The sequence below is a fragment of the Podarcis cretensis genome (assembly GCF_951804945.1).
Source record: "Podarcis cretensis genome assembly, chromosome: 13".
Taxonomy (NCBI): Eukaryota; Metazoa; Chordata; class Lepidosauria; order Squamata; family Lacertidae; genus Podarcis; species Podarcis cretensis.
The window spans coordinates 46,688,285-46,716,272 of NC_137182.1; the positions used below are offsets into that span (position 1 = coordinate 46,688,285).

Below are 27,988 nucleotides of genomic sequence, written 5' to 3' on the forward strand. Positions count from 1 at the left end.
CAAGAAAGTAAAATCTCTCACTGCCTCCATTTCTTCCCCTTCTATTTGCCAGGAGGTGATGGGACCAGTGGTCATGATCTTGGTTTTTTTTTATGTTGAGCTTCAGACCATATTTTGCGCTCTCCTCTTTCACCCTCATTAAGAGGTTCTTTAATTCCTTCTCACTTTCTGCCATCAAAATTGTGTCATCTGCATATCTGAGGTTGTTGATATTTCTTCCAGCAATCTTAATTCCGACTTGGGATTCATCCAGTCCAGCCTTTTGTATGATGAATTCTGCATATAAGTTAAATAAACAGGGAGACAATTTCCATATCCAGTTCTAACTGTAGCTTCTTGTCCCACATAGAGATTTCTCAGGATACAGATGAGGTGATCAGGCACTCCCACTTCTTTAAGAACTTGCCATAGTTTGCTGTGGTCGACACAGTCAAAGGCTTTTGCGTAGTCAATGAAGCAGAAGTAGATGTTTTTTCTGGAACATTCCAGCTTTTTCCATAATCCAGTGCATTTTTGCAATTTGGTCTCTGGTTCCTCTGCCCCTTCGAAATCCAGCTTGCACTTCTGGGAGTTCTCGGTCCACATACTGCTTAAGCCTGCCTTGTAGAATTTTAAGTATAACCTTGCTAGCGTGTGAAATGAGCGCAATTGTGCGGTAGTTGGAGCATTCTTTGGCACTGCCCTTCCCCTCTTCCTCTTGGGGCGCTACAATGCCCAGAGTGGTTTTAAAAATCAATCCCCCTTCCCTTTGCTGATGGTCACATGTATAGCTTTGTTGTTTTTATAGTTTTTTGATGTGCATGGTGCTTAAAGCGCAAGAGAACAAGTCCCTTACCCTTGCAATCCATAAGGTCTCATACACACTTCCACATTTAGAAGAAGCTAAATTATGGAGAATGTTCAGACCCTCCATATGAAAGCAGATTTGTATACTTGCTTATTTAACACCAGTGTTTCTGTTAGAAGTCAGAGAAGAAGCCCGGTTGCTGTGCTGTTCTCAGACCCTGACCTCGGTGGGGCTTGTGTCTGCGCAGGTGGCCCTGGAAGGAGTACGAGAGGAAGAGGAGCACAAGGCGGCAGCAGCGGAAGAAGAGATGACAACCGCAAGTCGCCAGGAATCGGAAGGGAAATCAAGCCCACCGGCTGAAGCAGCCATGCTGAGTGACAATGGTACTTTCACGGAAAGCTTACAATCAGTAGCTCTCCACTTGCTGCTGGACTCCAACTCCCATCAGCCCCAGCCGGCATGGCCAATGGTCAGGGATGATGGGAGATGGAGTCTAGTAACAGCTGGAAGATGCAACATTGGCTCTTTCTGTTATGGGTGGTGTCAGGCTACTGTTGCCCCTGGAGCAGTGAAACAAAATACAAGGTGCAACCAGAAAGTTTGGTGAATGGTCACAGAAATCAGACAGCGAGAAATATTCGAACATACTATCGGCACTGGTAACCCACAAAATGCTCACAGTTGTGTACGGAGATGAAGCTGCAACTTGACAGACAATGTATGACTGGTTTAAGTGTTTCCGCGAAGGGTAGCAAACCGTCAGTGATGGCCCTCAATCTGGCAGACCGTCGAGAATGGCAGCAAATGTCGGCAGAGTTTGTGAGTTATTGATGTGGGATCGCCGTTTGTCTTTCTGAATGATGGCGGAAGAATTGCATATTCCCTGTGAAATCGTTACTGAGGGTACTGAGTTGTCCCACCCTCCATATTGTCCCAATCTGGCCCCACCGGATTTCTTTCTTTTTCCAAAACTGAATGCACTGAAAGGGCACAGATTTTCCAACATTTCACACGTCCAAGCTGCTGTGACGAGGGAACTGAAAGCAGTATGAAAAGAGGATTTCTCCAGAAGTTTCCAACAGTTCTCTGAATATTGTCAACAGTGCCTTGTATCAGAGGGGGCCTACTTTGAAGGCCTGCGAGGCATGTATGTTTGAATATTTCTCACTGTCTGATTTCTGTGACCATTCAACTGAAGTTTCCAGTCACACCTTGTAAATATTAGAAGCAAGTCTAAGATCAGTTGTGGCATAAGCTTTCCTGGACTAGGCCTCGTTTTGCCACATTGCAGGGCAGTGAGATTGTAACAGGAGTGGGGAATAAATAAGGAGGCTGTCTCTTACGTAGCTGTCTCTTGAATCTTGCCTCTAGCCTCAGAGAGACCAGACACTTCCAGTGAAGCCCAGACCACAGAGAGCGATGAAGTGGTGGTGCAATCTTCCGGGCTCCAGGAGTCTCTGGGACCGGTGGGTACTGGATTTTCTAAGCTAGTAGGGCATGTGTTGAAAACATTGACCAAATACAATTCGTGGTGGGCTTATTCAATGCTGTATGTAGTACGTGGCGCTGTGGGTTAAACCACAGACCCTAGGACTTGCCGATCAGAAGGTCAGTGGTTCGAATCCCCGCAATGGGGTGAGCTCCTGTTGCTCGATCCCTGCTCCTGCCAACCTAGCAGTTCGAAAACATGTCAAAGTGCAAGTAGATAAATAGGTACTACTCTGGCGGGAAGGTAAACGGCGTTTCCGTGCGCTGCTCTGGTTCAATAGAAGCGGCTTAGTCATGCTGGCCACATGACCTGGAAGCTGTACGCCGGCTCCCTCAGCCAAGAAAGCGAGATGAGTGCCGCAACCCCAGAGTCGGCCACGACTGGACCTAATGGTCAGGGGTCCCTTTACCTATTCAATGCTGTATGTAGTACATGGGTCATGATGTGCCAAGGGGGTCGTCCCTGGGCCCCACAGGGTCTCATGCCAACTGCTGGAATGAGGCATGACAGAAGTCTTATTTCGCCAATAGATAATACATTTTTTACACCTTAATTACAGTGCGGGAACGATTGCATTTTGACATCGGGTGATAGGTAGGTGGAGTCACACATCTGATAAACATGGCCATGTGGATGTAAAGATATGGATCTGACCCACCCGCCTTCCTGATCCAGTTCCCCATCTCTCTCTTCTCAGTGAGCATCATTCTACTCAACTGATTTGCCTCTTGGTAAGCAAAGGTTTTATTTCATTCCTATTCCTCTCCCAACTTAACCAGCAGCCTTCAGACAGGATCCGTGTGGAAGTCATCTCCCTGAGCCTGTACCCAGACAGCCCACCCATTGCTGATGAGAACATCCAGCAGCTGTATGTGGAGTATCACTTCCCTGGCCTGCTGCTGGAGGAAACCGAGACCCCCTTCTCTTTGCGGAAGCCCCAAGGAAACCAGGAAATCTACTTCCACTTCAGCAAAGGTGAGGAGGCGTGTGTCTGGTTCCCTTGATGCAGAAGGAAACTGTGATCTAGGGAAAGAAAAACCCATAAACTTGTAATAGTTGGTATGGTCTACAAGGCTCCCTGCTATATTGCCAAACTTACATGCCTCTAGGCCAGGGTGAGGAATTTCAAGCCTGGGGGCCAAATGTAACCCCCCCTCCAAGCCACACCCCTTGCTGACTCTGACTTCGCAATTCTCCTTGAGTATTTTTGCCTGGCTGGAATATGCCCTTGAACTCCCAGGCTTCTTATCTGCCGGGCTGGAGTTGAGAGAGAAGTGTGCAACTCCTGTAGCAAATGTAAAAAAAAAATAATAATCACACCTCTTGCTCCGCCCACTTTTGTATGTAGCCCCGCCCAGGAGTGAATGTTGCCCTCGGGCAGAGAAAGGGTCTATACCAGTGTTTCCCAAACCTGGGCCTCCAGCTGTTTTTGGACTACAACTCCCATCATCCCTAGCCAGCAGGACCAGTGGTCAGGGAAGATGGGGATTGTAGTCCAAACACAGCTGTAGACCCAAGTTTGGGAAACACTCATCTAGTAGCGTGGAACATTTTACAAAAGACCATTGAGGGCCACACTCCATCCAAGATGAACTCTTGGGGGCCACATTATTATTATTAAATTTGTATTCCACCCTATACCCATAGATCTTAGGGGGGTTCACAATGCACAGCAGCCCCCATTTCTTCTCCCACCCCCACCACATGAAATTCAGCTGCCCAATCCTTCTCTAGGTCCTACCACCTGTTTATATCAGAACCTAGTTCCCTCTACTGCTTTCGGATACAATGCTCAATAGCACCATCTAGTGTGCATCTGAAGGGCTCCATGCTAATTTATGCACTACCCTTACTCCCAAGAGTGGGGTGCACAATTCCCTTCCACCACCGAAACCTACCCAATTTTATCCCCACCGTAAAAACAACCCCGTGAGGTGTGTTAGACTGCAAAAGAGACCTGCAGAAGGCTACTTTTCTGTGGCTGTTTTAGAACTCGCCTCCCAGCCCACCCCAGATGCAGCCATTATCCCATGCCAGGTCTCACCAACAAAACCACTCTAAGCTGCCTCCCCAGATTCAAAGGCCAGCATCTCCTATCTTCATTTCCATTCTTGCACAACTTACGGGGATGGGACAAGAGTCAGCTAGAATGTGTTATAAGTCACTGGCCGCCCTCCTAAATTTCTCCCCCTGGACCAGTTTGAGGAACCCATGTTCCACAAGGCCTGTTTTCCAGGCATAAGGCAGGATTGAGACCACGGGATGAAGAATTTTAAACCACAGAGCCTAGGACTTGCCAATCAGAAGGTCGGCGGTTTGAATCCCCGCAACGGGGTGAGGTCCCATTGCTCGGTCCCTGCTCCTGCCAACCTAGCAGTTTGAAAGCACATCAAAGTGCAAGTAGATAAATAGGTACCACCCTGGCGGGAAGGTAAACGGCGTTTCCGTGCGCTGCTCTGGTTCTCCAGAAGCAGCTTAGTCATGCTGGCCACATGACCCGGAAGCTGTCCGCCTGCTCCCTCGGCCAATAAAGCGAGATGAGCGCCACAACCCCAGAGTCGGCCACGACTGGACCTAATGGTCAGTGGTCCTTTATAGCAAAGGACTAATTCCACTGTGGACCTCTCGTTCTGGAGAAGGCGTATTTTAGTATCGACAGCATGGTTTTCGTCGAACGCGTCTGCTTTTATCTGTCTCCCTGCACTCAACATGCCAAGTGCTGTATCAGAGAGCAGCAGCGGCTCCAGTAAATGTCTTCTTGAATCTTCTACTGCAGTGATCAAAGTGGACCCAGACCCAGAGAGCCTTCAGAGGCAGCTGCTCTTTTCTATGCTGGAGGCAGAGGAGCCCCAGCATAATTGGTGAGTGTCGTGTTTCCCTTCCCCTGAAAACCCCAGGCGAAAAAAGAATGAATGATCCCAGTGCCTGTATTCATGGAGGCCTCTTCCTTGACATAGGCTGCAATTTGCAGTGGTGAGCGAACCACTGCCAGGGACCGGAGGAGAATGCGAAGACGTCGGCTTTGCCTACTTGGACTTGCGGGAGATTCTTCTGACAGGTAGCGATTTGCTGGAGCGAGAACTTGACGGTAAGAAGCTGGCGACTCATGACAAAACTGAAGCGTTGTCAGAAGTAGCCTTCAGAGCGCTTCCAAGTGATGTCGGACTACAACTCCCATCAGCACTAGCCACGGATGCTGGGAGTTGCATCCCGACATCTGGAGGGCACCAGATTTGGGGAAGGCTGGTCTACAACTATGCCAGCTTGCTATGCCACTTGTTCTGGACCCACCATTTCAAACCAGCCCTAATAGCTGTAATGACAATCTCCTTTGGTTGCTGCATTTTATCGACAGTGGATTGTGCAATATTTAAAAACCAGCATTTGCAAATCTCCAAATGGGTCCGAACTTCAATGTCTAAAACTCCTGGTAGAGGATAAGGATCAATAAGGGTGGCCAAATTCTGTGCGACTGCCATAAAACTTGGGGAACAAGCTGTTCTACCAAAATGATTAAGGTTTTAAATGACAATTTTAGGTTTTATTTTAGTGATCAAGATTTAATATACATTTTTAACTGCCGCTATATCTGTATTGTCTCTGTTATACCCAATTGCAATTCAATGTATTCCTGTTGTGTTTTATGATTTTCCTGATATTGTAAGTGAGCCGGAACTGGTCTGTGACCGTAATAATAAAATTCAAATTCACCAGCATTTGCAGGTTCCCTCACGCACCCATAATAGGAGTGGGTGCTAGAACCTTAGTCCTTGTAAATGAAGACTGAGACTCTCCTGCTTTCTTCAGTAATAACAGACTTGGTTCCACATCTCTTGCACACACAAAACTATTTTAACCTTGTCATTCTAGTTATCAGTCCTTTTGATCCCAACGCCAACATGGGGAAGCTGAAAGTGTCCATGGAAGCAGCTTCTGCCCTGAGAGCCATTTACTGGGCAGGCAAAAGGAAGAGTGCTGAGGAATGACAAGCTGAACGGGTGAAGACAAAAGAAACTTAACAGGATTCCATGACCAAAAAGATGCTTTGGGGCGTTTGACAGAAGACAAGGACGAAGCCACCGAATAAACTTTCCAAATACTTAAAAAAACATTTTTATTGATCAGTTTTTTTCCAAAGTCAAAAATACCGAGAGTGCTAACTGCTACGGGATGGAGGGGGTTGGGGAGAAAGGGATTTTGAAAAAGCCTTTCCCTGCCCTCCCATGGGTGGATCATTGACTCCCTCCCGTCCCCACAGGAGAGAAGGGAGGCAGAGGGCAGACAAAGCATTCAACCCTCTACCCCTTGTCCCTAAAACACTTGCTCACTGGAGACCAGACTCCGCAGCCAAGGAAACAGATAAATACAGACAGTGCCTGACGTTTTTGTCTTTTTTAAAAAAAGAGAAGAGAAAGCAAGAACCCTTGTCATTCAGTTGCGTTCCCCTGGTCTCCCACCTGTTCAAAAACTCTTGCCCTCTTCTGTGTCACTGTTCCAAGGTGGGATTCCTCTACCACCCAGGGGAGTCTGCTTCAAAAACGTGGAACGCAATTACCCTCCCCCCTTGCCCCAGCACAAAATACCACAAAAAGTTGCACAGTTCATTTTGCTGAAGTACATGCTCTGGTTCTGGAGTAGATCTCAGGGCAACCTGCGCCTCCCTGTCCCCAATCCGTCCGAGAACAAAGACACCGAGAGTTGGGGAAGAGATGTAAGCGGGAATGGAGAGGCCAAGGGGCAGGTGACAGAAAAGGGTAGGTGGGATCAGCAGATCACAGACACCAGATTCCTGAGCCTCCCCCCCCCCCACCTTTACTCCTCAGCAGAGTTTGCGTTTGTGGTTGACGTAACCGCAGGGCCTGGCCTTCTCTCGCAGCTGATTGGTCCGTACAAATGGTCAGAGAGAAAAAAGAGAGACTCAAGGAACAAAAGCAAAATACTCCCCAGAGAAACAGAAAAAAAAAGGGTGAGGGTGCGTGAGGGAAAGAGGGGAGAAGTTTGTGGGGAGGGGCTGGCTGGCCGCCCCTCGTGCCCTAAACGTTGGCTGCTGGATGAGGCCTTGAAAGCCCAAACCCCCTAAAGATTGGCGGGTGGGAAGGGCTTGTGGTTTACTTCCTCTTCTTCTTGGAGGGGCCTGAGCTTCGGCCGGGGCTGCGACTGTGGGAGCTGCGGTGGTGCCTCGAACTCTGGGACGACGACGACGGGACCTTCCTCTTCCGGCTGATGGTGCGGCTTCGCTCCTCTTCCTCCTCGTATCGGCTCTCGCGGTCAGCTGCAGAGAGACGCAAAGGACAGGACTCAGTGGTGGTAGGACAAGAAGATACCTACATTCCTGTAGTCAACTCATGGCTATCTCTCATGGCTGGGTACATATTTTATGAGATACTTGCTGTGCTTTGCTAAGCACCTTTACTAATTTACTGAATCTGTATGCCACCCTTTATCCGCAGATCACAAGATATTAATGAATCACAAAATGCACAGTAAAATCAACAAATAACCCCCACAACACATTTAAAAGGGCATCGGATGTCAATCAGCCAAAGGCGTGGTTAAAGAGGAACGTTTTCACCAGGCACCTAACGGTATATAGCGAAGGTGCCAGGCGAATCTGTCCGGGGAGAACGTTCCACAAATGGGGAGCTGTTGCAGAAAAGGCCTGTTCTTGTGTTGCCATCCTCTGGACCTTTCATGAAGGAGGCGCATGAAGAAGGGCTTCAGGGGATGATCTTGGGGTCAGGGTTGGTTCATATGGAGAGAGGCATTCCTAAAGTGTTTATAGGTCAAAACCAGCACACTGAATTTGGGCCCGGAAAATAACTGGCAGCCAGCGCAGTTGGACCTTACAGTCCTACTACAACTCCCATCAGCCCTGAACATTAGCCATGGTGGCTGTGGGAGTCCAACACATCTAGAGAAGCACTGGCTTCCAATCCTAATACAGCTCCCCAAAGTATTTTTTAGAACTTAAGAAGAGCCTTGCCGTATCAGGTCAAAGGCCCATTCCATATCAGCGTCCTGCTGTCGCAGTGGTCAAGCAGGTGCTGGCGAGAAGGTTGCATTCAGGTCCTGGGTGAAACGGCAGCCTCCCTTGTGGTGGATTCCCCACGAACTGGGGATATATCCTGCCTTTTCTTTCCTTCCTTTGTGGAACCAAAGGTGGCACACATACTCCTCTCAAGCAGGCAGCCATCCAGACATTGGCCAGAACCAAGGAAGCAGCCGTTATGCACCTCCAAGTCCTACCCTGGGACCCATTGTTGCTCCTGCAAACAGCCTTACAAACGCTCAAAGCAGCGAGCCCAGAAGCCGCCCGCCTCTGCACCAAGTTGGGCTGAGCAAAGGTTCTCTCACCTTTCCGCGCTTCTTCCTCCAGCTCGTCCCAATCTTTCCCGCTCTCCTCCTCGCTGCCCATGGACTCCTTGGAGTAATCTGCTGAAAGTGGGAGGGGCTCAGAATTAGTTGCCGTGCAACCAAGGAGGAAGTGGGGCGACGATGGAGACCCTGATAGGGGAGCAACCTGCAGTCCCCCAGGTTTTGCCAGGCTCTGTCTTTGATTTCAGGTTCTCCAGTGATAATAGGATGCAAACAGACCAAGTTAGCGTCACTTAGCTCCCACTTAAAGATCAACGGGGACTTTGGGTACCAGGTCAGGCATGAGTGTTCGACTAATTTACAGTACAGTAGGATGCCTGTTTACTCAGATGTAAGACTCACTGGGATCAATGGGATTTGCTCTGTGTACCTGCAGTTAGGTTTGCAGCCTTAGAACAGCTCCGGTTCTATGAGTTTCCAAAGACTTTGGGAGTTAGTGTGTGTTGGCACATGTTGCATAAGAGTCAAAGAACAGAGCTACTATTTCAAGACATTTCACAAGGGAAGCACTAAATAGCTCTCCCATGAGATTTCTTAAGCTGGATCTGCAGTCGGTGCCCCTGTTTCAGCACATCGCTGATCAAAATGTTTTCACACACTACGACACCCCAGGTCAACTTTCTGAGCAATAATGTGAAACTTTTGTTATGCTAAAACAACCATGAACAATGCAGGGAAAGGGAGGCAGGCAAGGCAGGGCACAGAGCCCAAGGTTTTAAAAGGAAATGGTGATGCTACTGCTTTTATAAAAATAAAGAAAGCAAAGATGAGTGACTTCCCTTGGAAAGGAAGGATGGCCCACACAATGTGGCTCAGGAGAACTGGCTGTGCAGAAAAGGTTACTGGATATGGGTGCTTGAGCAGAACGTGTTTAAAGAGCAAGAGGAACAGTGAAATGTGCATTACACACAGGTAGAGAGTCGAAGTGCTGGAAAAAAACAGCTCAGGAACATCCTGAGTACAGGGTGCTTGTGTGTGTGTGTACTGAGTGTGCTGAAAAACCAAGACCCAAGGGGAAGCGAGGGCAGCTCTCATTGGGCCTGTGGCTGGCTGTTTCCCCTCACCAGAGTCCTCTGCCTCAGAAGAATAGTCCTCGTCACTGTCCTCCTCCTCATCTTCATACTCTTCCTCAGAAGGGTTGAAGGTCTCATCCTCGATCTCGGATTCCGACTCCCCGGCCTCAGCATCACTTCCCTGCGGGAGAAGGAAGAAGAGTCTTAACTACGTTGCTGGAATCCCATGAGTTCCATTCCGCTAACAGAAAGTTTTGGATAGGCATATGAAGTCAAGTTTGTTGGTCCATCCAACTCAGCACTGTCCACCCTGACCGGCAGTGGGTCTCCCAGGTATCAGAGGTGTTTCAGCCCTACCTGGAGATTCCAGGGATCAAAACAGGGACCTTCTGCCTGCACAGCAGATGTTTGACCATGGAGCTACGGTCCTTCCCCTGAATTAGGGTTGCTTTCGTTTTTGTGTGGGATGCAAAAGTTGGGCTAATGCAGGATTCTTTATCCTGACACCCGTTTCCCGTTGCACCAGCTTCTGAGCAGGAATTTCCAACAATCCCCAACTACCGTACAAACCTCCCGACTTTAAGCCATTCAGCCTTTCGAGAAAAGGTAACAACCTAACAGCTAAAGATGAGGTCTTGTTCCCTGTTTTGCGGCTGCTCCTGTACGTGCCTGCTCAACATACCTCTCCTTCGGGCTCGAGGAATGACCAGCCCCCTTGCTCAAAGAAGCCTTCTGGGTCGTCCACAATAGTTTTCATGATTTTGGTCCAGTTAAGGGATTGTACTCCTTCTGTGTACTTAATGTCACAAGAGCTGATGTGGGTGGAGAGGGAGGGAAGAGATGAATGCAGAGAGTCAACAGAAAGATGGGCTCACATCCACCTTTCAAAATAGCACTAACTTGCTCCTGTAGCTACTACCGTAACTTGCTTCCAAAGCTAGTTCACATGAGGGTGGAGTAAATATTCTCCCATAGCTTTTCTTTATTTAAAAAAATAAATTGTTAAAATAGTTCATCATTAATCCACATATATTACAGATATACAAGCATACAAACATACATTTCATACAATCCTTAAAAGTGTTCAAACATACTTACACTCAATCCCACAAATAATTCCTTTTCCCATCACAATCCACCACCCCTCACCCCACCTTTGTTAGACTTCCAATCTACTCAATTGCAATTTCTTTCCACTTCTATTACTTTCTTTCACACACCTTTAGCCTAATTTCATACTTCTTTTTCTATTACACATTATCTTATTCAGTATTTCAGTGTTTGAAAAGGAACTTGTTTATTCTAATAGTTCTGATTTTTCGATATGGTTTTGCAAGTATCTTTTAAACACCTTCCAGTCCCTATCTATCTTCTCTTTTGAGATCTTTCCAATTTCTCCCATTGTTTTGAATATATTGTAGTACTCCAATAATTTGGCAAGCCACTCTATTTTTGTCAGTACAATACCACTTTTCCAGTTTTTCGCAATCAATAGCCTTGCGGCTACTGTTGCGTATAAATATAAGGTCTTGTCTTCTTCCTTTAGGCTTTCTGGTACTATTCCCAATAGAAAACCTTCTGGTGTTTTCCTAAATGAATATCTAAACATTTTTTTTCATTTAGCTTTTCAATTATGGCAAGGGGGGGGGGGAGGATATCTGCAGTTCCATTCTGCATTGCTTGAAGAGGCAATGCAGTCTTCAAAGAGGACTCCTGACCCAACTACTTTTGCAGAGGTAAAAAATGGACATGTTCCAATCTGCAGCTGCTAGCACTGTCTCTTTTGAGCACTTTTTGGGGCTGTGATGAGACAGGAGGGAGCAGAAGGCAATTCCGAGGGGCCTTCCAGCAATAACTTAACACAGGAATGCTGCCAGCAGGGTGATCCAAGAGCATTCCCAACCTCTAATCCTACCCCCGGGCCACTCACTTGAGCCACTCCTTGATGGGGTCGAGTGAAGCCACAGGAATGGCGTTGATCATTGTGACCTTTTTGCTGTAGTCTTTGTAGACGATGACCATGTCAAAGTTCTTCAGGTGGAACTGCACACGCTCAAAATGTATCAGCTCCACCTCATCCAGTGTCACCACAAATGGAGGCTGGAAGCAGAAGAGAGAGGAAGTATTAGCTGTCTAAAATCTCCAAATAATTCAGAGGGGCAGAAGTGGGCTGGGGGGAGGCAGCTCCATCCACAACCACCTCAAATTTCTGTTCTTGAACCTCCAGTGCTGTTCTGATCTCAACAGACCGTGAAGAACAGTAAGCAAATATCACTACAGTGGTACCTCTGGATACGAATTTAATTCATCCCGGGGGTCCGTTCTTACCCTGAAACATTCACATCCAGAGGCGCCTGTTTTGTGCATGCGCGCGCAGCGGAAACCTTTCTGTTACTTCCGGGTTTGCTGCATGCGTAGCCCGAAGGATAAGTATCCAGAGGTCTGTGCAGCTAGAGGTACCACTGTACTGAGAGCACAAAATAATGTCTGCGTAAAAGAGGGATCTCCTTGCTGGACTTAGTAGGCCAACATACCCTCCAATGAAGAACAATTTTAAGGCTCATGGTTTCTTCATAAGTTTATTACATTTATATATTGCTTCCCACTATGAAAAGCCCCAAAGTGACTTACAACCAAAGTTAAAATGATAAAGTTATCTAAGCCTGTTTTTAAAATGTCAGAATACAAACAGCCAGTCACAGGTACTACCCAAATGCCTGGACAACAAAAATGAAAAACAACTAAGCCTGAAACCATTTTGATTTCCTAGATCCGTTTCAGTCTCATGCAAGAGGGTCAAAATCATGCCAATTTCTGATAATTAGAGTTTTCACTTTAAAAGGTCTCTGTGGTCGAGAGAAAGCTGAGGATATTCTTCTGCCAGGCATTCAACTTGTGCACTCCCCAGTCAAACACAAGCTCACACTCACCCACTCAGTGCAATTCACCAGGGCGCTGCTGGTTGGTTGGAGCAGGCAGGTGCTTCTGTAGGGGGCACCGTTGAACCTGCCGCGACGAATTGGGGATTGGGGGAGAGAGAAGAAGAAGAGTGTGAGGCAGCTAGTGCAGGAGAAACAGCCAATTATCTCAACATTTGCAAACAAGCCGCCCATTCAAGTAAGGCCTAGAGTGTCTGCAAAGTCAGAATATGAGGGCGTGGAGTTCCTCAGGGACAAAATATGCCCCCAGAAGCTTCTTCTGCATGATTTAGAAGTTAGGAAAATTCACAAATGTGGTGTATTTCCTCCTCGCCACCACTAGTTCCTATTCCTAGCCATAGTGCTTTCCTAGTTCCCTGAGGCAAAAGGTAGGGTGAAAATAGACTGTATGTATGCATGCACCCTATAGTCCATTTACGTAAGCTGGATATTCCAATGGCACCACAATTCCTTGCCCCCTGTGTATTTTCTCCTTGTGTAATTCATCCCCTGATCCCCAGCCATTCCCTCTCCTCAGAAGAATCCTGGAAGTTCAGTCAAACTATAAGTGTTTTATTGTCCTGCAAAACAGAAGTTGCCTTGTCACAGGGGTCCTTACCCCAGCTCCCGGAACGGCACCTCAAATTCCAGTTCCTCCTTGGTCAGAGACTCCACCTTCTCAATGAAATTCTTGAATGCCGTTTTCAGCTTGTGTCTCATCTCGCGCTCCATCTGTGCCAAACAGGATCAATCGGGATCAGCCACGCAGCCCAGAGTTAGCTCTGCCGGGATCCGATTTCAGCCCCTGCTCCCCCCTCCCCCAGGACAGGGCCACAAGCAGCCCCCTCTCTCACCTGCTCGGCGTAGAGGTCGTCGCGGTCGTGCATGTGCTGGTGCTTGCCCAGGTCGGTGGTGATTTCGCCCACCTCCGTATAAAACTGCACATCGGTGTGGCGCTTCTTGCCAAACATGATGGCGTTCTGGGGTGCAGGGGGAGAGAAGGGAGTTGAGCAGGGAATGCACATTTGTGCACACTACCAGCCAATAAGTGGAATGCTGTTGTTGGGGCCAAATAGGTTTTGCACCAATTAAAAGCTAAGGCCAGCATAAGAGATAAGTTTGCACTTCTGGGGCAGTTATTTTTCACACTTTATTATGCTTATACTGGCTTGGGGGGAAGAATTTTGAAAACCAGAAAATTAAAGAATTGCAGAGTTGAAAGGGACCACAAGGGTCATCTAAGTCCTGCAATGCAGGAATTTTTTGTCCAACACAGGGCTTGAACCCACGACCCTGAATCTCATGCTCTACCGACTGAGCTATGTCAGAAGCAGTCACTCTTCTCGCTTACTTCTTACACCCCCATCCCAAATAACAAAAGTTTTAATTAGTTTTGACTTCATCAAAGCAAGCGACACCTACTACAAGCTTATTTCCAAGCTTCTTTTTAAAAGGACATGGGTTTTCTGGGGGAAAGCAATTCTGCAGCGAATCCAAATTCTAGGAGCAAGGAAGGGGAACTGCACCTTTGCTTTGAGTAAGACATTGATGGAGGATGATCCACAACAGTCTGGTATAGTAAGTCCTCCTAACTTAAGCTGGATAGCAGGTAAAAAGGTAAAGGACCCCTGGACAGTTAAGTCCAGTCAAAGGTGACTATGGGGTTGCGGGGCTCATCTCGCTTTCAGGCCAAGGTGCCAGCGTTTGTCCACAGACAGCTTTCTGGGTCTTGTGGCCAGCATGACTAAACCACTTCTGGTGCAACGGAACACCGTGACGGAAAACAGATTGCACAGAAACACTGTTTACCTTCCCGCTGCAGCAGTACCTATTTATCTACTTGCAGTGGCGTGCTTTCAAACTGTTAGGTTGGCATGAGCTGGGACAGAGCAACGGGTGCTCACTCTGTTGCAGGGATTCAAACCACAAACCTTCTGATCAGTGAGCCCAAGAGGCTCTGTGGTTTAGACCACAGCACCACCCACATCCCTTTTAAGCTGGATATCTACCTTGAGGTGAAAGTGTAGCACAATGATCATCTCCCCATCGCAGGGCTGAAACACGGCATGCTTGATGTTGTTGTACAGAATGTCCACTTTGTCCCCACGCACTGAGGTGAAGCGGAAACCTGCAAAGAAGGCGTGTCAGAGAAGGAAGCCGCCTGCTCCCAGCTGATGGTTGGGCCGGTGGGTGCTAATTACTGCCCGCCCGCCCCCAGCACAAGAGGATGAGAAAGAAGCCGATGGGTAGAGCTGGAATGAACCCAGGTATGGGATCGTTTGTGAGATTTGGCCAAAGTCCCTTACGAAAGAGGTCCTCTCAATGGACTCCTCCTGACCTCAAAGGTATGAACACAAAAGGCAGTGCTAGGCACCCCACAGACTTCTGTACCATTTACGTGGGCCTCCAGAGACCCCTGCATCCTTTTCTGGGCGATGTTGGGGCGGATGTAAAGGTCCTTCAGCTTGGGATTGCTGCGGTTTAGGTTGATCACTAGAGAGTCTTGCTTGACAATTCCCTGGGGAAACAGAAAGCGAACAGCCATGTCAGGGTGGAATTCCCACATAGCTCCACCAACTCCACCCACCCCCTCCCCAAGAACCATCTCCCCAGCCCAAGGGGTCCTTTCCATCACTGCAGTTTGTCAACAATTCATCGGAAAGGTGTGCAAGGAAGCTCCTCTGGGCCTCACCTCCTTCTCCTTCTCCTCAGCCTCACGGGTTTTGTAGCGCTTCTGAACCTCCTTGATGATGCGGAAGGCGTTCTGGAGGTTGAGAGCTGGCACCATCTGCTCCCCAGGTGTTTTTATATTGGATGCCCGATATGTTCTGGGAGGGGGAAGAAGAGCAGAGTTGTGTGGCTACAACACCCAGGCCCAGTTCCTTTTGGGTAGAGAGGGAGCTTTGAGAAGACTCACCCAGAACCTGCTACTGGAAGGGCAGAAAGAACGATGGGACTGAAAAATACAAAACTCTACGGAGGCCTCTTAGAAGTGCCTTAGGAGGCAGCCTTATACAGAATCAGACCACAGGCCCACCTAGCTCACTGACTAGCAGCCGTTTCAGACTCTACCTAGATATACCAGGATCGAGCCTGGGACCTTGTGTAGGCAAATCAGGCACTCTGACAGCTGAAATGCATCATGCTCATCAGGCAAAGCTAAAGGAAAAGGAAGGTCATTGACCTCCATTGCATGAATGGGATGAGCCACTGGGCATGCTCCCAAGACTCACAGCAATGAATCTGCAGAGCAAGACGCACAGACACCAAATCTCAAGCCTCGCAAAAATGCAAGAGGTGACTCATAAAGAGGTGTGGGGCTCGCAGGGCAATGAGGATTCTTGACCAGACCCTGCGGTTGGTGCGGACTATGCAAGAGCAACTCACATTTCTTTCACAAAGGTGGCTTCCGGGTTGGGGAAGATGTTGCCTTCATTGCGACCCAAAGCACTGCCCGGGCAGTAGAAGTTGATTCTCAGGTAGGTGTAGTCGCCCTCCACTGACATACTGATGTTCTGTAAGGAAGGGGAGAGGGTTTAATTGTTTATTGATTTGAGGATCACCTTTCACATATATATACCCCCGTCATGCAAAGCCCACTCCTGTCCCTAGCGCCTTTTCTCCACACAAATCAGAGTTGCAACGACAACTTTGCAAAGAAGAGTGCCAGTGCCTTTTCTTTGGGGAAGGTTCTGTTGGCTGCTAATCCCCATTTCAAAGCCATTTCATCAGCCAACTCAGCTGAACAGCTGGCGACCAGCATTTATCCCAAGACGCAGCAGGCATCAAGGCCCCCAGTTGCTGCAGCTGCCGTACCTTGATGGTGGCAATGTGGAAAGGGGTGGCGATGCCAAAGACAGGCATGATGACCGTCTCGTACTTCTTGTCAATGTAGATCTTCATCTCCCGGATGTGAGGCTCCTTTGGCATCAGAGACGGGTTTTTGTAGGAGACGTTTGACTTACGAGCCCTGCAAGGGACCAGAAAGGTGAAGAAACCTGACCCAAGCAGCGGGGGCTTCTAGGCAGCTACTCCTGACCTTGCCAGAAGGTAGCCACTTTACAAGCAATGGAAGCCCGCATCGCTTCTACTCACTTCTGGATCTGCTGCTCCCCCTTTTGTTCCGTCAGCCTCCTCCGGGCTTCTTCGTTTAGCTGGGCAGCCAGCTCCTTCTGGTGCGCCCGGCGCTTCTCCTCAGCTGTCAGTTCATTCTGGCCCGGAGGAAGGAAGACGGCAAGTCTATTATTTGCCCACATACCATTTGCCAGACACCCCCCTCTTCAAGCTGAATACAGGCAGCTTCCCTCCTGGAGGCACCCTGACCTTTTCTCAGCCCTTGAATACTTAACCCCACCTCCCACCCATCCACTCAAGCCTTCTATACCCGAGTTCTTTCTGGCAGCAAAGCTGCCCTGGAACCACGGCCAAGCAGTATTCCCTCTGTATCGTCTTCTTCCTCCTCCTCCTCTTCATCCTCTTTCTAGAATAAAAAAGCAGAACTTAGAACCTACACCCGCATAAATACATACACTTTTCGCATTCCTCAAGCTAGGCTTTCGTTCCCAAACTTATTCCACAATATCCTTGTTCATAAATTTCCTTCAAAATGTTTTATTTAGCAGTTAAAAACAAGAAAAAATTACAGCACTGGATGCCCCTTTTTGTTCCGAATTGCCTGCATGTTATTTTCATGCTCAAAACAAAACCACGTCCTCAACAATGAGGGTATGAAGCTTAAGAGAACTTATCAGGATTTCAAAATACCAATAGGTAACAACTCTGCTCCTGCTCTAACCGCAAGCTTTTCAAAACTACCATGCTTTTTCCTGACCATACCACAGAGCAAACCACATGTCAAGCGCCTAAGACTTGGCCAAGGACTTACCTTGAGCAAAATACTGACATTCTTGACCTTCTTCTTGACAGAAGTCAGGAGAGTAGCTGGACCATCCTGGAGGAGGAACAACAACAGTATCATCACAGACGATGTGAGAATAGAGCTCCCTGCCATCCTGGATGTTTAGGTGAGGGAGGTGTACTCAGGGGCTTAGAATCTAAATATTGGTCACCTGCAGATGGGGCGCTGAGTGCAAGGAGAAACAGAGCAAGTCAACTGGAACTCTGGGAATGAACTGGGGGCAAATGAGACGGGATGTCCCAAGCTATGTATGTCTGGTAGGACTCCATGGACTCTTTGTAGCTGAGAAAGGTGTGCCTAGCCCCTATGCAACTTCCTTTCTCAGCTAAGTAAGAGTGCAGGGAACTGAGAAAGAGCAAAGTCTGGGAGAAGAATGAACAAAAAGGGGGTTGGGTGGGGTTGCTGATAATGCTCTCACAGTGCAGGCCTACTGAGAGCATTGAAGAGACAAAGCCTTCTTTTCAAAGGCAGAAACAGAACTGAATGTAGGAGGCGTCTTCTCCCTGGATGAGACGTCACACTTTCTGAAGGTCTTGCTCCCTCTTGTCCACTGTGGTCTATCCACCATGACTCACATTCTTCCCACCTCCCCATCCTTCTTCGTGCCCCTCGTACCTCTTCCACCAGAACCGTGTCCCCGATGAACAATGCGTACGTTTTCTCCTCCGGCTTCTTTCCTTCTTTGTTGGTGAGGTCTGAGAACCCTACGTTGAGGCTGAAAACCATTCCTGCATCAGACAGAACACAGCTTCAGAGGAGAGTGAGCCTCCGCAAATCTTTTCACGAGCAGAACTGAGCTACTCACTTCCAAAACGTAAATGAACTTTGGGTGGTATATATACGAATGAACTAATTAAGCAGGACATCCTTGCCGCTGTGTTCCTGCTCTACAATCCTTTCTTTTTAAGTCGGGAGGAGGGACGTTCTCACCTTTTTTGAGCCGATACTGGTTTTTGCTATTGATCACGAGCGAACTCTCTCTGAACTCGATGCCCATGGCAAACCTGGGAAAGAAGAGCAGGGAAAACACTGAACCCTCCAACCAAACCACTCATGAGCCTGTAAACTGGCAGGAAGGATGCCTCTGTTCCAACGGAGAGCCTTTTTTTACCCCAAGTTCTTGGTGATTTTGCTCAAGAGCTCTGGCTTTTGCTTCTTCACCATATCCATGACAGCAGCGTAGACCTCACACAGCTTTACACCTAGGATAAGCAGAAAGGGAGGAGGAAGTTAAGGAGGGAAAGAGCAAGCTGTGTCCTACTTGAAAAATAAATGCTTCAACAGGTTTTGCCCCCTGCCCTGCTCCAGCCTACTCCAACCATCACTCACACCCAAACAGTAAAAAGGTAAAGGACCCCCTGGATGGTTAAGTCTAGTCAAAGGCAACTATGGGGTTGTGGCGCTCATCTCGCTTTCAGGCCGAGGGAGCCAGCGTTTGTCCACAGACAGCTTTTGGTTCATGTGGCCAGCATGACTAAACCGCTTCTGGCACAATGGAACACAGTGATGGAAACCAGAGCACATGGAAACACCGTTCACTTTTACCTTCCCGCTGCAGCGGTACCTGTTTATCTACTCGCACTGACATACTTTCAAATTGACATGCACAAGCTGGGACAGAGCAACAGGAGCTCACTCCTTCTCGGGGATTCGAACCACCGACCTTCTTATCGGCAAGCCCAAGAGGCTCAGTGGTTTAGACCACAGTGCCACCCGCATCCCTTCACGCCCAAGCACCCCATTTCTGCCTCTCACCATGTCGCAGTTCTTTGAGCATCTCCTCCTGCAACTGCAGCAGGAAGGTGTAGTTGTCCTGGGTGTCCTGGGGCGGGTCAACCATGAGCGTGCGTACCAGGTTGGAGCAGTAGGATTTGTAGCGGATGCCCATGGCACAAGTGACGGTACCAAAATGCATGTAGCCCTTCTCACTGGGGACAAAGAGCAGATAGCTATATGGAGAGGCCAACTGGCAAGCCACACACAGGCAGCTTCAAACACAAACAATTGGCACTCCCATGCAGAACTTTTGCCTCCAACAAATCTCATCCTTTATTTAATTAGGAAAAAAGATCCACATATGCTGCTCTGAGCTTCCTGGAGGATGATGGGATAAAAATGTACTGAAAGAGATATAGAAGAGTGGCAAACTGGAATCTATTAAGTTTCAGCATTCTCTACTGTCCTGTTTCTTAATATATATTATCATAAAAATGCCAAAGGAAAGGAGGCTGCATGACCAGAGGTTTTAGGATATAATCCTAAGTAAGCTGCATTTGAATGGAAACCATTACAATAAAATCAAACCATTGCTAACCAACTAAGAGAGCCCACTCATTCAGGAAGTTCATGAATTACAAACCAGGAAACATTTTTCCTTGGCGACCTGAAAACAGTTTGCACTACCCCCATGGAGATTTGCCTACCTGACAACGCTAAACTTGAGGTTGTAATTTCCTCCACTCTGGATAATGGGAGGGTAGCACATTTCCACAGTGGAGGGATCAGCTCCGGACAGGTATTTTTTCTCCTCGATGGCCTTCTCTACAGACTCTGCCAACTTGCTGTGCCGCACTTTCTGCCGGAGGACAGAGAGGATTCAGAGGTCAGTAGAGACTTGAGGATTTTTTTTTTGGGGGGGGGTAGGGGCTCAAGTGCCTAAAGGAGAATTATAATCCCAGAGGGTTGACACACATACACAGCCATCACAAGACCAACACTCCAGTTTTTCCAATTCTTTTGCTGAAGAGGGGCATGCGCCTAGGGCACTACAGCAATGTGGTTTCTCTAGTGGATTTCTCTTCTCTGACTCTTAAAGATGTATTTCCACTGACCATTAAGACAAAAAGAGAGAATGCATACACAGCCTGTATACCTCAACCCTCTCTCTTCTCCCAAGGCAGCATGGCTACCCTAGCAATGAGTCCCATCTTAAATGGACCAGGAGAGACAGGGAGAATGTGCTGGTGTCAAAATGCCCAGTATGCAGTAGGAGGAAGCAGCAAATAGGCCTGGCAGCCAGAGGCCAAATTGCTTTTGAAAACCCACTGACCCAAGAGAGAAAATGGGCCAAAGTCAGAGATGGTGGCCCTGTGGCCCTTCAGTTGTTCTTGGGCTACACCTCCCATCACCCCTGGCCATGCTGGCTGGGATTGATGGGAACTGAGGAATTCACAACCTCTGGATTCCCAACAGGTTTCTCATCCCCAGCCTAGGTAAAATAGCCCACCTGCCTCACTTTACTCAGGGCCTATATGTAATGCCAGCCTAGAGAGCATTCTCCTTACATCCAAGCTAAGATTTCAAACTCACGGACAGGCTCCTTCCTCACCTCATCAGCATCTACTATCTCCATGACACGCTCCTTCAAGAACTTGGTGAAGACCTCTGACGTGATGGCGGCTGCTTTGCGCATCAGGGCGAGCTCCCCATCCTCTTTGACGGCAATCGTGTAGGCCACCACTGCACTGATGTCCACCTGCACCAGGGTCAGAGGAGGATCAGCAAGAGCAGCATTCAACCCACCTTCCTAAACCCACACGCCGGAGCTGGTGCTCCTCACCTTCTCAAAGCCTTCCTTGCTGAGAGCATCATTCCAGCTGTTCATGAAGTCCCCGGGGAACTTGTCCTTGCTAAAGATCCCAATGCGTTTGCCATTCTTGCTGCCCTTTAGGGCTTCTATCATCTTGTCAAAGTTCGCCTTGTTGCTTTCATTCTGGAGTCGGGAGAACAAAGAGGAAACGGGGGGAGTGTTAGCAGTTTCTACACGTTTCAGCCCCAAAGCTCCCTCCTTCCATATTACCTGCAACTCTGGACAGAGCTAAACACAGGCCCACTCACCTTCTCCCGCACAAGCAATGTGATAGCCGGCACCCCGTTGGTGCTTTCATTGCTCTTGCTGTTTGCAATCTGCTTGAGAAACTCCACTTTCTTCTTGCTGGCCATGAAGAGGATCTTGTCCTCGCAGAAAACCATGATCGTGTCGGTGAGTTCGTAGCCAAACAGCCATGTCTGCAAGGGAAAGGGGATTCCAAGAGGATCAAAGATACTCTTTTCTTTTCTGCCTAATAATTACGTCACTTTGAGGCAGGAGCACGCCTCACCCCCACTCACCTGCAAGGCAGTGGACTTGGCATAGACAATCTCTTCATCTACTCCAACTGAGACCACAATAGCATCAATGGTGGCATATTCGTCTTCTCCTTTCTGCAAGAAAACAAAGCCTCATATAGTGATGTGCATACGAACTTGCATTAAAACCAGCCCAAGTGAACTTCGCCTCTCAGCTGTTGTCACATGAAAAGGATCTGATCTCCTCCCAACAACAGTAGATTAGAATTCCTAAGAAGAAACAAGAAAGAAAAATGGGAAACAGCTGACCATTGTCTTCTGACAATGGAGAAGTTTCCAGCTTTAGCACCTTGTTATTTCCCTAGATCCTTCCCCCAACAGTCACCAAACACCATTACTTCTTTGGCACAGCCTTTTCTACCCCCACAGCTACTCTGGGAAAAATGTCACCAGTAATTCTGCTTTTGTCATTTCATTATGTATGTGAATCTCTTAAAGTAGCTACACCAAATAAAGTGTATGCCTTATCTACTGCCTTAACTCGGAGAATGGGACCTACAACAAAGTATTGTGGTGTTGAGTGATGTCATTCAGGATTCCAGCCACTCTTGTCCCCTCCTGCTATCCCTGCCCCCACTTTTCGTACTTCTGAAAACCATTAGGGCTGCCCAAGCCAGCATAAGCCTCAGACTTGTGTGTGGGTAGTTCTTTTTGGCCACATAAGCAAGAGCATGCACATCAGAAATGGGAGCACCAATGATAACTATATATTGAATTATAACACAATGTTCCCTAACCTGTTGCTCTCCAGATGCTTAAGACAGCAACTCCAATCACCCTCAGTCATCATGCTCAATGGTCAAGGATAATGGGAGCCTAACCTCCAAATATCTGGAGGAAACCAGGCTGAGGAGGGTTGTTATAAGGGGTAACACCATTTTGCTGTTTGGATCCTGAATGAATGTTCTTCTGGGAAAGGTAAAGAAATGCACCGTGAACCAAATTTCCTTGTCCCAGCACCAAAAGGAAAGCTTTCAACAGCTAGACACACTGTCTCAAAAAGACACAGAGTATTATCAAACGTGGGAGAAATCCCACTACCAAGATAGGACACAGCATCCAGGAGGGAGGTGAAGACAGGAAGTGAATGGAGAAGCTTGCTACTAGTATTTTGGCTCAACATCCCTGGGAACAATCAGCAATCTAAAGTTGGAATGTCCAACTACTCCCAGCTCATAACATAATTCCACGTCAACAGGCAAGCAGGAATAGTGCTCTGTGTCAAGACTTTCTTCCTTAAGCTGGAAAGATTCCATCACTCTCTGTAATTTGGCATCATACCAAATTTGGCTAGTCCAACAAACTACGCATAAGAGCTACATATACAGAATTTTGTACAGCTGAAAGCCACATCCACTGTTTGATCTGCTGCTTATTGCCTTTCCTCCAAAAGTTCCTGCTTTCTCCCCAAATGTACCCTATGATTATTCACTAACCCCTGCCTTGGCCCCAGTATTGATTATTGCTACCAACTTTTCTGAGTTGCCCCAACGACAGGTTGGGAGGGCAATCTTATATTTTGCTGCCCCTTTCTAGAACAGCCCCGGCACCATACTGTTGTTGCATTTGATATTATGCTATTGTTGTTTCCCCCCCCCCCCCCTGTTACTATGAAATTGTTCTTGTGATGCTTGATCTTGATGTGTATTGCTGTTCTCCTTGCTAAGCTACTTTGGGCACAATTTTTGGGAAAGACAGCATACAAATAGTGAAGATACTAGGAAATCTGGCTCATAGGTTTTGGCTACCTGTGTCCTACATGATAGCTTGCAAGGTGTTTCTCCTGTGAAGCTTCCAATCACTGTGATTGGGTTTCACCTGCTGCACAGGCAATTTCTCCAAAACAGCCTAGAAGTGCTCTTCCTGGGGACTCTATAAACTGACCCACATGGACCCGTTTGGCATTTCTATGTCCTGGAAGCAACGAATCCTACTTTTCATTTTAGGATGGTGAGAGTGGTAAGATAACAGGAACTGGGGGATAGGAAGAAATTCAACACTGTTATATTCGCAGGTTCTGCATTCAAATGCAGCATCTCCACCCTGGTCACTCTTGCATTCTTGCCCAGAACAGCTGCAAGAGATTCTCCAACACTAGCTTGGTATCTTCTGCCAGTGTTACAAAAACGATTTGCAAGTTAACATGCTAGACACATGGAGCTAGATAGAAAATACGCACACGGCTACCTCCTGCAACTAATGTATTTTCAATGGAGTCGCTTAATGCTGATTAGCGGCCCATTAACATGCACTGCCCAACCACACTCACAATCAGGATAGCAGAAGGAGATGAGCAAAACAACAGCTGCAATCTGCACGGTCATATACAAGGACACAATCACATGGTGAGTTAACAGGCAACACAGCAATAGAATGGCATATTGGGAAAGCAGCAAAACGTGTATAGTAAGCCATCACATTACGCACAAGCATGGGGGGGGGGGGAGAGTTATGATCTGGAAATGCCGCCTAAAGCCAAAATTGCACATAGTCAATATATATTTGGTGCAATGACAGACGGGATTGCCAGTTTTTTCTCCCTTTGGACAGCTGCCCCCTTTCTAACTTTTTTTTATTTGGTTTGCACATTCAACTAAAGCCATACATTGGGATGGGAAGTAGCAACCCTTCAGATGCTGTTGGACAACAACTGTCATCATCCTTGATGATTGGCCATACTAGTTAAGGCTGATCGAGGAACCAACATTTGGATGGCTACAAGTTTGGATGGCTACAAGCTGCTTTTACAATGCAGAGCAAGAAATCTCACATTATGTACAAACAAATTGGATATAGATAATTACTGGAAATGTTAACATGACAGAGAGGGGAGACTGCAAAAGAAATGCAAAAATGTGCCAACAGAGCAGAAGTGGATTTTTTTAAAAAACGGGTTTATGGCAACAGTGAGAGGATTATTAGTAAGGTAGACACTACCTAGTGTCTCTAGGCAAATCATTCCCTCAGTTAAAGACAGCATTTGGACACATTTGGACAAAAGCAACGTTTCTGAGCACTGTGCTATTGTAAGGAGGAGACCAGAAATAATTGAATGGGAAGCCAAAATTAAATAATTATAATGCATGCCCCCCACACTTTTAACTGTTCAACTAAATATTTTACATGTATTACCTTATTTATATCACTACAAGCACCCTGCAAGGGAGATCATTGTTACTACCCACCCCCCTACTTAGTCTCAGGACACTAAGAAAGAAAGTAGCTTCTTAAAGCAAACCCTACTGAGAGTTCAGAGAAGAAGCACAGCGTTACAACACCTGTACTGCCCTCAACCTTATTTTTTTCTTTTTAAAAAATGCTTACGTTCACTATCCCTGACCAAACCGGGGGTGGGAGGGGAGCCACTCGTGAGAGACTATTAAAGAGAAAAAATGCCATTTGACAAACCGTAGAGGGGAAAGGAGAGAGAGGGACACATCATGAGATGCTAAGGAAGCGGGGCAAGGAAAGAAACGGAAATGCAAATATGTATTTTTTAAAGCTTTTTCTCGCTCCCCGCCCCCTTTCTTTACCGGGCACCTCGGAACTTTTGCAAAGGTGGAATACCGGCGCCTTTATTTATTTATTTGTTTAGCTTAAAAGCGCGTGCAAGATAGGAATCCATCCCTCCTGCTTCCTGGGCGTCCATGGGGCACAAGGGGAGGGTCCGGTCCCCCTTTCATCACCCCACCCCACCCGAGGTATGTGGTGGTGGGGAGGGGAAGGGGGTCCCTCAGTCGGCCCAGCCTCCCGCCCCCCCCCCTCGCTCTCTCCCTCCGCCCCACCCCCGCCGCCCTCACCTGCCAGTTGCTGTAGAGGCGCTTGACGCGGCGGTAGTAGGCCTCGCGGTCCAGACTCAGCGCCATGGAAGCGGCTCCTCCGCGCCCTCCGCAAGCCCCGCCTCCTCTCGCGCCCCGCCGCCGCCGCCGCGACCTCCCCGACCCCGGAAGTGAATGCTTCCCTCGGCCAACCCCCGCGGCCCCTTCCCTCCCGCGGCCCTTGGACCCACGACGCAACTTCCTTTTGTTGCTTATTTAACGTCTCCTTTAACGTTATTATTTATTTATTTTTATTGTTTATTTATTTGTTTGTTTATTTATTTATTAAAAAACAACAACAGAGGACGTCGTAAATAAAACCCGTGTGCTCATATCTAAATATAAGCAATATGGGTTTCACACCTAATAATAGCTTTGTATTATTATTTTTTTAAAAAAAAATTAAAATAAATTATATCTATAAACTGTGTAACAGCAGCAACGTTGACCTAATTGCTCCGTCACAGGGTTTCCTCCCCGCTCCTCCCCCACACACTTTAAAGTGGGGCAGCCGCGCATGCGCCTCGCTTCCCACCCAACGTCGCGCGCCTGCCTCAAAGAAGCGCGCGAGCCTTTACGGAGTCACGTGAGCAGGGCCCGCCTGCCTCCACTCAGGGAGCTCTGGCTGCCTTCTTCGCAGATTTCGCGCCCTCCGGCGCCAACCGGGCACGTGACCAAGAGAGCTGCTCGCTCCCTCCCTCCCTCCCTCTATCTGCTCGCTCCCTCCCTCCCTCCCTTTCCCGCGCCCCGCCCACGTTGCTCCTCTCGATCCCTTAGAGATAAGCATATAAAGTGACACATCTGCTTGAACTTCCGAGGCCGATACGACTTCCCCCAACCTTCCTTGCCCCCTACAGATAGCAATGAATTATTTTAGGATTTTGCTCTAGCTATGATTGGGACAGCAGCAACTTCCCTATTCAACCCCTCCAAAGCAAACAAACGCCAAAAGGCGGAAGCCAAGACAAGCTCCTACTCTTCTATAACTCGGGTCCCCCCCCCACCCAGTATGATCCATTCATTATATTTTAAATAACAGTTTATAAATTCCATCAAGTTTCCCTACAAGCCAATGAAGCTGAAGGTTTCTCAAAAGCGACCGAATTCTGGACCTGGGGTCCTGTAGAGAAGCCGCTGCTAAAACTTAATTTTGCTGCAATCTTACGGGGTGTCACTTTTGGCAAGAATAACCTGTAATATTGTGGAGGACAGGAGTGCCTGGCGTGCTCTGGTCCATGGGGTCACGAAGAGTCGGACACGACTAAACGACTAAACAACAACAACAACCTGTAATATCAAAATTTAAACAAAATTAAAAAATTCCTTCCAGTAGCACCTTAAAGACCAACTAAGTTAGTTCTAGGTATGAGCTTTCGTGTGCATGCACACTTCTTCAGATACACTCTGAATTAAAATTCAAAAGTGGATTGCACTGCAGGGTCCGTCGCCCGCCACTCTTTTGCAAGCCGAGAGGTAGGTAAGGCAAGAGCTATGCGGGCTCATGGGTCTGACTCCGTATAAGTTCTGGGCTTCTTGGGTCCCGCAACCAAGACTACTACAAAATTCGAAATTTGCCCACTGCTTCCTATAAGCGGCTACCATTTCCTCTCGCGGGGTGCTGTTTAAAAATGGCTTCTCTCATGTGAACCCGGAAGTTCCATATCCAGACAGCGAGATGGCTTGCTACATTTTAGTGGCTCTCTGATCAGCTTGACACAATCAAATCACCGCGCGGGTTTCAGGTCCCACCAGCTGGCCATTTGGCCGGAAGAGCGCATGCGCAGGAGCACAACCGTGCAGAGCGCTCAGCATTGCAAATACAGTAGTACACGACCAGTTAACCTCATTTGCTGCCCAGTTACGTCATCGTGGCCTTCATTACACGGTTGCTCCTTTCCAAGTGTTGTACAGCGATTCCATACCTGCCAACATTTCGCAGATGAAAATAGGGACATCCTTCTATAATAATAATAATAATAATAATAATAATAATAATAATAATTTGATTATTTGTACTCTGCCCATCTGACGAGTTTGCCCCAGCCACTCCGAACAACTTCCAGAATTTACAAAAAGGTAATAAAACATTAAACAACTTCCCTATGCAGGGTTTTTTAGTTACTTATCTCCTTGGTTTAGGGTCAGAGAACACCATATCCTCCAACATTTATCGGATGAAAATAGGGTGGCGCTGTGGGTTAAACCACAGAGCCTAAGACTCGCCAATCAGAAGGTCAGCGGTTTGAATCCCCGCGACGGGGTGAGCTCCCGTTGCTCGATCCCTGCTCCTGCCAACCTAGCAGTTCAAAAGCACGCCCAAAAGTGAAAGTAGATAAATAGGTACCGCTCCCACGGGAAAGTAAACGGCGTTTCCGTGCGCTGCTCTGGTTCGCCAAAGTGGCTTAGTCATGCTGGCCACATGACCCGGAAGCTTTACGCCGGCTCCCTTGGCCAATAAAGCGAGATGAGCGCTGCAACCCCAGAGTCAGTCACGACTGGACCCAATGGTCAGGGGTCCCTTTACCTTTACCATGCCCTCCAG

General features: G+C 47.8%; 2 protein-coding genes across 4 annotated transcripts in view; one reads left to right on the forward strand and one right to left on the reverse strand.

Moving 5' to 3' along the window:
* Positions 1 to 6,282, forward strand: part of RPGRIP1 (RPGR interacting protein 1) — a 44,704-nt gene extending 38,422 nt beyond the window's left edge. For both annotated transcript variants that reach the window (XM_079951522.1, XM_079951523.1), the window contains 6 exons: positions 1,035 to 1,170; positions 2,159 to 2,253; positions 3,059 to 3,251; positions 5,053 to 5,137; positions 5,234 to 5,364; positions 6,147 to 6,282. In XM_079951522.1, the coding sequence (XP_079807648.1) occupies positions 1,035 to 1,170; positions 2,159 to 2,253; positions 3,059 to 3,251; positions 5,053 to 5,137; positions 5,234 to 5,364; positions 6,147 to 6,262 (756 nt within the window). In that variant the 3' untranslated portion in view covers positions 6,263 to 6,282. The remainder of the gene's footprint in view (positions 1 to 1,034; positions 1,171 to 2,158; positions 2,254 to 3,058; positions 3,252 to 5,052; positions 5,138 to 5,233; positions 5,365 to 6,146) is intronic.
* A 91-nt stretch (positions 6,283 to 6,373) lies between these two features.
* SUPT16H (SPT16 homolog, facilitates chromatin remodeling subunit) lies at positions 6,374 to 25,547 on the reverse strand. 2 transcript variants are annotated; one of them, XM_079951540.1, is made up of 26 exons: positions 25,429 to 25,547; positions 21,611 to 21,703; positions 21,338 to 21,508; positions 21,060 to 21,212; positions 20,829 to 20,975; positions 19,924 to 20,075; positions 19,256 to 19,428; positions 18,612 to 18,702; positions 18,431 to 18,504; positions 18,116 to 18,228; positions 17,468 to 17,533; positions 16,967 to 17,062; positions 16,678 to 16,793; positions 16,399 to 16,552; positions 15,970 to 16,097; positions 15,275 to 15,410; positions 14,974 to 15,100; positions 14,592 to 14,710; positions 13,437 to 13,562; positions 13,202 to 13,314; positions 12,595 to 12,670; positions 11,595 to 11,764; positions 10,347 to 10,476; positions 9,716 to 9,845; positions 8,631 to 8,708; positions 6,374 to 7,548 (listed from the first exon to the last, which is right to left on the reverse strand). In XM_079951540.1, exons 1-26 carry the CDS (start codon positions 25,492 to 25,494, stop codon positions 7,385 to 7,387), a joined length of 3,162 nt encoding a protein of 1,053 aa, XP_079807666.1. In that variant the 5' UTR covers positions 25,495 to 25,547; the 3' UTR covers positions 6,374 to 7,384. The 2 variants fall into 2 exon arrangements, with proteins under 2 accessions (XP_079807666.1, XP_079807665.1); XM_079951539.1 differs by having other exon boundaries at positions 8,631 to 8,711.
* Between the last annotated feature and the right edge of the window lie 2,441 nt (positions 25,548 to 27,988).